Raw genomic sequence first — 9991 nt, forward strand, 5'->3', positions numbered from 1 at the left:
TTGACTGGTTTGGTATCTGTATATAAAGCATAATGTACAAGCTCACCTTCATCATCGACCACATCATCTGATATAATCACACATTCTTGTAACCTTGCAGGTCTGTGCCTTATTCTTTAAGGTCTGCTTGTGCTTACTTGACCTTTGACTTCTTCTTGTCGAACTTCTCTTTCGACTTCAATTGCTAGTTATTCACATAAGATTCTCATTGAATCCTTCTTAATATTTTCAGTCTAATCCCATTCCTTAAGCTTATTTATAATCACATCCTTGTTGATCACTACTTGCTTGTTCGTTGGGTTGAACAACTTGTAACCTCCAGTCGAATGATATCCTATTAGGATCATATGACTCGACTTGTCATCAAGTTTTCTTCTCAATTGATATTGCACATGTCTATGTGCTATATATCCAAATACTTTCAGATGACTAAATCTAGGCTTGACACCAGACCAACATTCTTCTAACGTAACTGTTTCTAGCTTCTTCGTCAGACATCTGTTTAATATGTATTTTGCAGTCGACACCGTTTCTCTCCGTAATTCTTTGGGTAGACGCTTGTCTTTCAACATACTTATCACCATGTTCATGATAGTTATATTCTTCTTGTCTACCATTCCATTCTATTGTGGAGTGTATGGTACCACCACCTCATGCATAATACCTTGTTTCTCACATAACTTATCAAAGTCTTTCAGTAGATACTCTCCACCACCATCAGTCCTCAGAATCTTGAGCTTTCGACCACTTTGTCTTTCAACCATAGATTTAAACCTGGCAAATACCTCGATCACTTCACTTATCTTCTTGATCAGGTAAGTCTGTAGTTTTTAACTAAAATCATCCATGAATGTGACAAAGTATATGCTACCTTCAATCGAATTCACCTGGATAAGACAACACACATCAAAGTATATGACTTCGAGAATTGCCTTCGACTTACTTCCTGCATCCTTGCTAAAGTTGTTCTTGTACTGCTTCGCCTACACACATTCTTCACACACTTCATTTGGAATGTCGATTTCTGGTAATCCTGAAACCATATTTCTTCTTTTTAAAACTCTGATGTCTTTGAAATTAAGATAACCAAGTCTATAATTCCATATCTATTCATCCCTGTTAGATGCAGTTGTAAGGCACTTGTGCTCTATCACATTAAGTCCAATCCTAAAGGTTATATTATGAGATATATGTGCCTTCAAGATTAACCTTCCACCTGAGTCGAGAACTCTCATCATATTGTCTTTGATCGACACTTTGTAGTTCTTTTCGGCTAACTGCCCTGTGCTGAGCAAATTACTTTTCATGCCCTAAATGTACATTACATTGGAAATTATTGACCTCTTGCCATTTTTCCTCATAACCAGAACATCATTAATACCTTCAACTGCTAGAGTATTGTCATTTGCAAATTTTACCATGTTATTCATTGAGGGTTTCATGTTGGCAAACCAATCTTTCCTACCAGTCATGTGTGACGAGCATCCTGAGTCCAAGTACCATTGATCCTGGAATCTTTCTTCATCTCTTATTGTGACTATCAATAATATCTCTTCTTCTTCGTGCTTTGTAAACTTTGTATCATTATCTTTATTATTTTATTTTTAAAGACAATCACTAGAGTAGTGACCATGCTTCTGACAATTGAAACAGTAAATGTGACTTTTGTCAAGTTTTTGACCACCACCTCTTCCTCTACCTGCACCACCACCTCTTTGCCTGCTTTGGTATAAGGGTCTTCTATGGTTCGACCAGTTTCCTTCTTGCTAACTTCGACTATTCGAATTGTTGTAGTCTCATCTACCTTTGTTGTTGACCCACTTCCCTTTGCCTTTCTTTTCTCTTGTTGATTGCACATGTAAAGCCAAATCACTCTCCGACTTACTTGCAACTCTTTCATCCATTCCTTATTCATGAGATTCAAGCATCACTTGGAGCTCTTTTTTTTGTCAATGTTGACAAATCTTTCGACTCTTCTATGGCTACTACCACGTGGTCAAACTCGGAGTCAATGACCTCAAGATCTTTGAAACAATTTATCTTGATGTCAACACTTCTCCATATACCTTGATTTGATTCACCAATTTTGTAACCCTAGTGAAAAAATCAGTTATGCTTTCATTGTCTTCCATCTGAAGCAATTCATACGTTCTTTTATGAGTTTGTAATCTCACCTCTTTCACCTTCTCTCTGTCTCCAAACAATTTTTCCAGAATTTCCCATGCTTTTTTTGCTGATTCAACATCACTAACCTTTTCGAAATTGTCAGAATCGACACATTGATTAATTATAAAGAGAGCTTTATAATCTTTCTTCTTCAATTCTTTGTGTGCAACCTTTTCTTTATCTGTCGCGTTTGCTGCAAGCGGTGTCACTCCCTCCTTCACAAGATCCCAAAGATCTTGATAGCAAAAGACAACCTTTATCTGCTTGCACCGATTCTCGTAATTCTGGTTCTTCAGAATTGGGAGACTCGCCGAAAAATATCCCTTCGGATGATTCATCACCATCGTGTTTTGCTTCCCACGAATTGCTCAGCCAATGCTCTATATACCAGATGTTGGAATTAAACCCAAAACTTTGAGTAATTCTGAGTTAATCTTGATGAAAAAGATTCAATCAACCAATCAAATCGTCTTTTGTTCTTCACTCTTCACTCGAGTGAATCAACCAACCTTGGTTGCAAGATTGTACCACTGCACAATGATGATGAAAACAAGAAAAGAAAATTGAATTATGGAAGAAAGGGAGTTATGGTTTTATCAAAGTTGGGGAAGAAGAAGAAGAATTTTTGCAGATTTTCTCTCAGCTCACAAACAGTGATTTATTCAACTTGTGCAACTGCACTTCGATTGTGATGTATTACAATCAATAAGGGTTACTCCCTATTTATAGATTTTGGGCTTGCTTGCTTCTCAAGCAAGACCAGAAACTAACCTAACTAACTCACATAAATAAACAAATAAAGCTAAGTCTAACATCACTGTCGAGATATTCTTTAATATTTTGACACTTAGGTGATTCGACACTTCATTGCTTTTGTCGAGTAACCCACTTCGACACAAGGAATTACAATTCAATAATTATTAGTATAAAGTTACATGTAATTACTCTAACATGTAGTGCGTTAGTCTACAACGACTATAACCTTATCTTAACTAATATCTGTTACCATGGTCCAACTATAGAGTTATATATATATATATATATATATATATATATATATATATATATATATATATATATATATATATATATATATATATATATATATATATATATATATATATATATATATATATATATATATACACACCAGAAAGAAAGAAACATTAAGCATCAAGTGATATAAATTTAATATATTTTATGTTAAAATATTCATTTGTATTTGACGCGTGTGCAAAAAAAAAAGTGGATAAACGGGCACGAGAGTGCTCATTTGAACGCTAATAAAAATAACACATATTCGCTTAATCACATGTATTAAGAATGCATGACAAAGAATGAATAATTCATTTTTATTTTGAGGGTTAATATTTATTGACATGTGAACAACAACACTTCAATTAACATTTAATTTTTATGAACATTTGTCTGCATAATGAATCATTATTATTTATTTCTTTTGTTGTATTTGTATAGTGATATGGGAAATCAAGACCTTTCTGATACATTGATTTCAAATCTGGGTGATCTCTCCGATTTGCATTACTTATAAGTTGTCTTTCATATATGATATTGTTGAGTAAATTTGGCCAGAGATGAAACTCTTTATATCTTCTTCACTCTCTTTCCATTCCCTTATCTACCAGGCCCTAAAATAAGCTAGTCCAGCATTTCATTTTCCTTTTAGTTTTTTAGATTTTTGGCAAGAAGAAGTATATAAAAAGTTAAGGATTATTCCACGTATATGTTCATCCAGCCTATGTATTTTTAGGTTTTTGTTTAATTTAATCCACTCACGGAAACTCAGAACATATATCCTTGTATTTTATAAAAATTAATGTATTCATTCAAACTTGAATTAAAAGTAACAACAAGAACATACATTTTTTTTAATTAAATACTATTATTAAAACGATAAAGGAACAACGACGAGAGGATGGGGGCGGCCAAGAAAAACGGTGTCGCTGTCACCGGAAAACCAAACCATTATTCCCGAAAGTAACCATCGAAACGAAGACAACAAATGATGCATCAAGTGAAGAGGAAAATACAGCTACGAAGGAAACGAAGGACAAGGAGAAGACAATACCATTATACAAACCCTAGATCATCAAAAAGAGGAATCTGAGCCGCATAAGCTATGGATGGAGGTATTAAGTGGAAATCGAAATCCTGGAAAAGGAATGGAAATCGAGTTCATCTCATCAAAGATTATCGTATGGGAGATTGAAATAGAAATATAAGAGGAAGATATAAAGACTTTAAATTTAGTAACAGTACTGCTCACCTGGAAGGATTTTTAGATGTTGTGGAGAGTAATTGGAATATCCCTATTCATGGCAGGCTTATGTACACTATGTGGAAAAAATTACAGAGGCTTCAACTTATTATAAGGAATATGAGTAAGCCTATTAATGATGTTAAGCAGAACATTGTCAAAGCAAGAGCTAACCTCCATATTGCTCAACTCGAGCTTTGCAATGATGGGATGAAAATTGCCAAGATTGACCTGGTTAAGAAGCACACTGAAGATCTTATTAATTGGCAGGAGATGGAAGAAAAGCTACTTAATCAAAAGGCTAAGTTGGACTGGCTAAAGCTTGGGCATGCCTCCATTAAAGCTAGACAAAAGATGAAAAATATTAATACCTGTCAGAAGGATGATGACACACTTTTGACCTGGTATTGTTTTCAAGAGAGGATAATGTGTTTGTTGAACTCATGATGAAATCCTTCAAAAGCTTCTCCAATTCTACTGTCCTCAAGCTGAATCCTACAAAATGTCACATTTTCTTTGGTGAAGTGGATCACAATGTTAAAGAAAACATCCTGCAACTTACATCCTTCAAAGAAGGTACTCTCCCCTTCTTGTATTTGTGTGTGCCCATATGTAGAAAGAAACTTAACATCCATCACTATATTAACCTTGCTGATAGAGTTGTTGAGAGAATTACACATTGGAGTGTTGAACTCTTGAGCTATGTTGGCAGCATTCAACTGCTTAAAAGTGTCAATTTTATTGTTTATAAGGGCTGGACTGATACGAAAATTGGGCATTCTTTAGTTAGGTTGATGATGAACTAGCTCTTGTGGCTGTTTTGGGTTTTTATATTGGTCGTTTTTGTGGGCTAGATCTGTGTGATCGCCTTGTACATTTTGGTTTTTGAATTAATCCAATAATTCTTTTGATTCAAAAAAACAATAACACACGTTTTGTTAAATTTAAAAATATTAATTTTCCTTAGGCTTGTTCTTTTAATATATTAATTGTGAATTCACTTTGTTTTAATAAATAAATAAATAAATACTAAAAGATAAATTCGTAGATATTCATGATAAATAGTTGAATACACGTATCTTTAGTGGAAATTAATTTAAAATATTAATTTATTTTAAAATAAAATATATAAAAAAGTCACACAATAATGAATATTATTATTTCATTAGATAGGGGAATCAGTATCCAACTAAATCCAAGGGAACAAGAGTGGTCACATTAATAAAATAAAAAAAGTTTATAAATCTACATAAAATGTTTAACCTTGCCACTATCAGCATTTAGTTTCATGATTACTTTTTAAAGGCCTTATAAACAGTCTATTAGTTTTTTGAATTTAATTCAAATTCACTAATCGTGTAAAAGGATTTTATATCATCAGTCAATCTGAGATGTTAGATGTTACAAAGAGTTTGACCTTTACTTTAATCATCTATAAAACAATGCAAACGAATGATGATGATGAATTTACAGTATAAAACTTTTTAGATTAACAGTTCATACTAATTAATCTCTAGTTTTTTCTTTTTCTTTCAAATGATATTTTGAAATATACATTTAAAAAATATACTTGTAAATAGAAAAAGCGTACATGCATATGGATAAAATTTCTTTTGTTGTCGGAAAAAAAAAACATAGACTATTTTATTTATTTATATTTGATTAGAAAAGATTGTTTGTTTTAAAAAAAACTAATAAGAAAGTATATTTTTTAGCCGAAGAAAATTTATTTTTCTTTCCTATATTAAGTATATCTTATTTAACTTTTAATTTATATAATAATAAAATAAAAATAGAGTTACAACCTTATATACAACTTCAACTCATTGGAAAAAAAGTGTTAATTGAGAAATTTAGATTCATAAACGATTGTGATAACTCTCTTGAAAAGAAAAAGATACTTGTTTACTTTGCTTTATAAGTAGTAGTATTTATATATCCTTCAAAATTACTTATTTGTTTTTAAATTTTTTACAGATTATTTTAAAATTAGGTTACATTATTTGGAGCCTTTTAAAAATTTAGATTATTAAAAAACAAATGTTTATAAAAATGAGGGAGATTGGAGAACCAAAGTTGTTTGAAAAACAACGACCTTCAATTTTGATTTTGATGATAACAAGATTTAAGATAATACATTATTATTTAAGTAACTTATAGAATTTTTTTTTTAAATATCCAGAAATTTCAAAAAAATTTCAAAAATATCCAATTTTTCAAAATAATTACACAAATGGCCAAAATTGGCCATTTTTTACACTTAGGCGCCACCCTAGTTGGCGCCTACCCTTAATGGGTAGGGCAAGTCGCCACTAGGGGTGGCGCCTATGCCCAATCCATTTTTTTTTTTTTATTTTTTTATTTTTTAATGTTTTTTTTTTTTTTTAAAAATTTTTTTTTTATTTATAAATTTATGTTTTTTATTAAGTATATTAATTTATGTTCACACATATATATAAATAAATTTTTTTATTTATATATATATATATATATATATATTAATTTATATATATATATATTAATTTTTATATATATATATATTAATATAATTTATAAGTAATTAATATTATTTGAAATTTTTTGGAAAACAAATTAATTTATATATGTATAAAGATATGATAGACAATATTTTTTAAAGATAAAGATAAAGATATAAAGATAATAAACAGAATATATTTTTATTTAAATAATAGACAAGGCAAATATTACAAAGATATGATTAATCACATATGATGCGGTCCCTTGTACGATCCGCACGGGGGAGGTCTAGTTACTCGCCTAGACGGTTCACGTGGTGGTGGTGCTTCCCTATTACCACCCCTTGCCCTAACGCGCCCCCTTGCCGCTTGCCGTTGTGGTTCGGTGGAAGTCCCTTCAGTGCTGTAGGAAAGACGGGTCCCCTCTGCGCCCTCGAAGCTTTGTCTCGGTGGGACAAACTGACTACTGCTGGGTGCGCCCTCGAATTGTGGTCTTTGGTAGTTTAGGGTTGAATCGGGTTGGCCAAAGTGCAATGTTTGTTGTGGTGTGTAGTAGTCCTGTTGGTAGTCCTCTTGTATACCCGTGTCGGGGCTAGGTGGAGGACTGGAAGAGCTTGGGAAATTGTCGTGTTGGAAGTGTTGGGATTGGTGGAAGTATGGGGATTGATATTGTGGTAGGTGTTGGGACTGTTGATGGTGGTGGGAATGTTGAGTTTGTTGTTGGTAGTCTTCATGGTATTGGGATTGAGTTTGTGGTATGTATTGTTGATTTGGTTGGGGGGTGGACATGTGTTGTGGTTGTTGTTGTTGGTAATATGGTGGTGGTGGTGGTTGTTGGTAATAAGGAGGTGGTGGTTGTTGTTGGTAAAATGGTTGTGGTGGTTGTTGTTGGTAATAAGGTGGTGGTTGTTGTTGTTGGGAATACTGTGGTGGTTGTTGTTGTTGGAAATATGGCTGTTGCATCCGGGGATCGTCCAAATAGAACGGGTCAGACACAATCATTTCTGGATTGGTATTTGCTCTATACCATTCCACATATTCCCTTGTCGGCTTCATTTCGTTGGGCGCCACCGGAAATTGTAGAACATAGTGGGCACGGTCTTTCCACATTTTTCGAAAGTCCTTAGCAAATTCCTTCCAATTTTGGGCATACCACTGGTGGCTGACTTTTTTTAGATGCCAAGGTTCCATGGACATTGGGGGGCCTGGGATGTCTTGATGCATTCCGAATTGAAGCTTGACACGGTCACTTTGGTGCATCTCCACAGTGGTGAACCGCATTATGGCCGTTTTTGCTGTCCAAACAGCTGCATCTTCGGGGTTGGGTTGATGTTCCAATCCCAAATATGGCCTCCAAATAAACTGCAAAGAAAAAAGTAAATATGTTATTTATCGAGAATGCATGACATTAAAAAATCAGTTAGAAGTTGAGTGATTTAGTGGTAATACATCCTGTGCTCGGAGACGATCCAACAGTTGACGATAAAATATAATTTTATTTTTGGGGGTAAGACTGTAATCCAGACCGGTTGTAATGAACCTAAACAAAAAAAGATAACTAATATTAGTTACAAATACGTATAGAATAAATATATACAAAATGAAATAAGATCATAAATTTACCTAGTTGCGTAGGGGAAGGAGTAGTCATTAGGATTTTCTGGGGCTAGCCTCGGCAATCTCCACCACCCCCATGTTTGAAGCAAAAAAGCACATCCGGAAAATGTACAGTGCTCATTTTGTGCATTTTTACACAAAGAGCTATATAGGAATGCTAACACTGCAGAACCCCAACTATATGTGCTTATTCTATCAATGTCCCCGAGCAAACTCAAGTACATAAAATTTATGCTATTTCCCGTCCCTTCGGGAAATAGCAAGTTCCCAAACAATAGCATAATGTAAACCCGGGTTTTTATGACTTTTTCTTGTTCGGAGGATTCCTCAGTCAAAGTTATGGAGTCGTGGTACAATTGTAGGCTAGATAATTTAATACCCTGACCCCTTGCTTTGGCAGACCCCTCACCCTCGACCAGATCTACCCCCAACATTTGAACACATATTTGGTTAGGCTGTTGAACATTTCCGGTGACAGGCTTACCATCTATTCTAAGACCTAAAAGCATGTACACGTCCTCTAATGTGACGGTACATTCACCAGTTGGTAGGTGAAAGGTGTGTGTCTCAGGTCTCCAACGTTCACACAGAGCCAAAATGAATTTGGCATCAATGGTGGCATTTACGACATGCATTACATGACCGAAACCCGCACGCTCTATGTAAGGTACGCACCATGGGTCTGGATAAGGCATTGGGTGTGAACGTTGACGAAATTTCTTGGGATCCTTTAAAAACAAACAATATAAAAAATTATTATATTGGACTTTTAAAAACTAATTACAAACATACGAAAGAGGCAATGTTCAAGAAGAACTTACAAATGAGGCAATGTTTGCCCTAGTTCCTCTGTGTTCTTGGCCCATGGTAAGAAGCGACATGACTGCAATGTAGGAAGAAGCTTGGTGGATGAGAAGTTTCGCCTGAGTTCTCTGAATAAAAGTGTTAGTGGTAGATGAAAACTTGCAAGAATGACCCTCTATTTATACTCTTTTTCAAGTAAACTGAATATGCAAAAATGTGACAAGTTTAAGGCATGCGTGGTAGTGTTGGCATGCATTGGTGGAATCTGATGATGCAGAAACGTGACAAGTGTGAGGCATGCGTGGGAATCTTGCAGAATAGGTGCAGACTACGTGGCAGTGTTGGCATGCATAGGTGCAGACTAGGTGGGAGTTGTCATGTCTTGGGGAAGACTTGGTGGAATCTGATGATGCAGAAACGTGACAAGTGTGAGGCATGCGTGGGAATCTTGCAGAATAGGTGCAGACTACGTGGCAGTGTTGGCATGCATAGGTGCAGACTAGGTGGGAGTGGTCATGTCTTGGGGAAGACTTGGTGGAATCTGATGATGCAGAAACGTGACAAGTGTGAGGCATGCGTGGGAATCTTGCAGAATAGGTGTCACACTGTACAGGTCAGATGAGAAGTTAAGTGTCACAGAGATAGTAGA

At 34.8% G+C, this 9991-nt stretch overlaps 1 protein-coding gene across 1 annotated transcript; it reads right to left on the reverse strand.

The window, feature by feature from the left end:
* Positions 1–7103: 7103 nt before the first annotated feature.
* LOC127135668 (protein MAINTENANCE OF MERISTEMS-like) lies at positions 7104–9258 on the reverse strand. Its single transcript, XM_051062320.1, has 3 exons — positions 8545–9258; positions 8371–8461; positions 7104–8283 (listed from the first exon to the last, which is right to left on the reverse strand). Exons 1-3 carry the CDS (start codon positions 9231–9233, stop codon positions 7168–7170), a joined length of 1896 nt encoding a protein of 631 aa, XP_050918277.1. The 5' UTR covers positions 9234–9258; the 3' UTR covers positions 7104–7167.
* Between the last annotated feature and the right edge of the window lie 733 nt (positions 9259–9991).

Source organism: Lathyrus oleraceus, chromosome 4 (assembly GCF_024323335.1).
Source record: "Lathyrus oleraceus cultivar Zhongwan6 chromosome 4, CAAS_Psat_ZW6_1.0, whole genome shotgun sequence".
NCBI classification, from domain to species: Eukaryota; Viridiplantae; Streptophyta; class Magnoliopsida; order Fabales; family Fabaceae; genus Lathyrus; species Lathyrus oleraceus.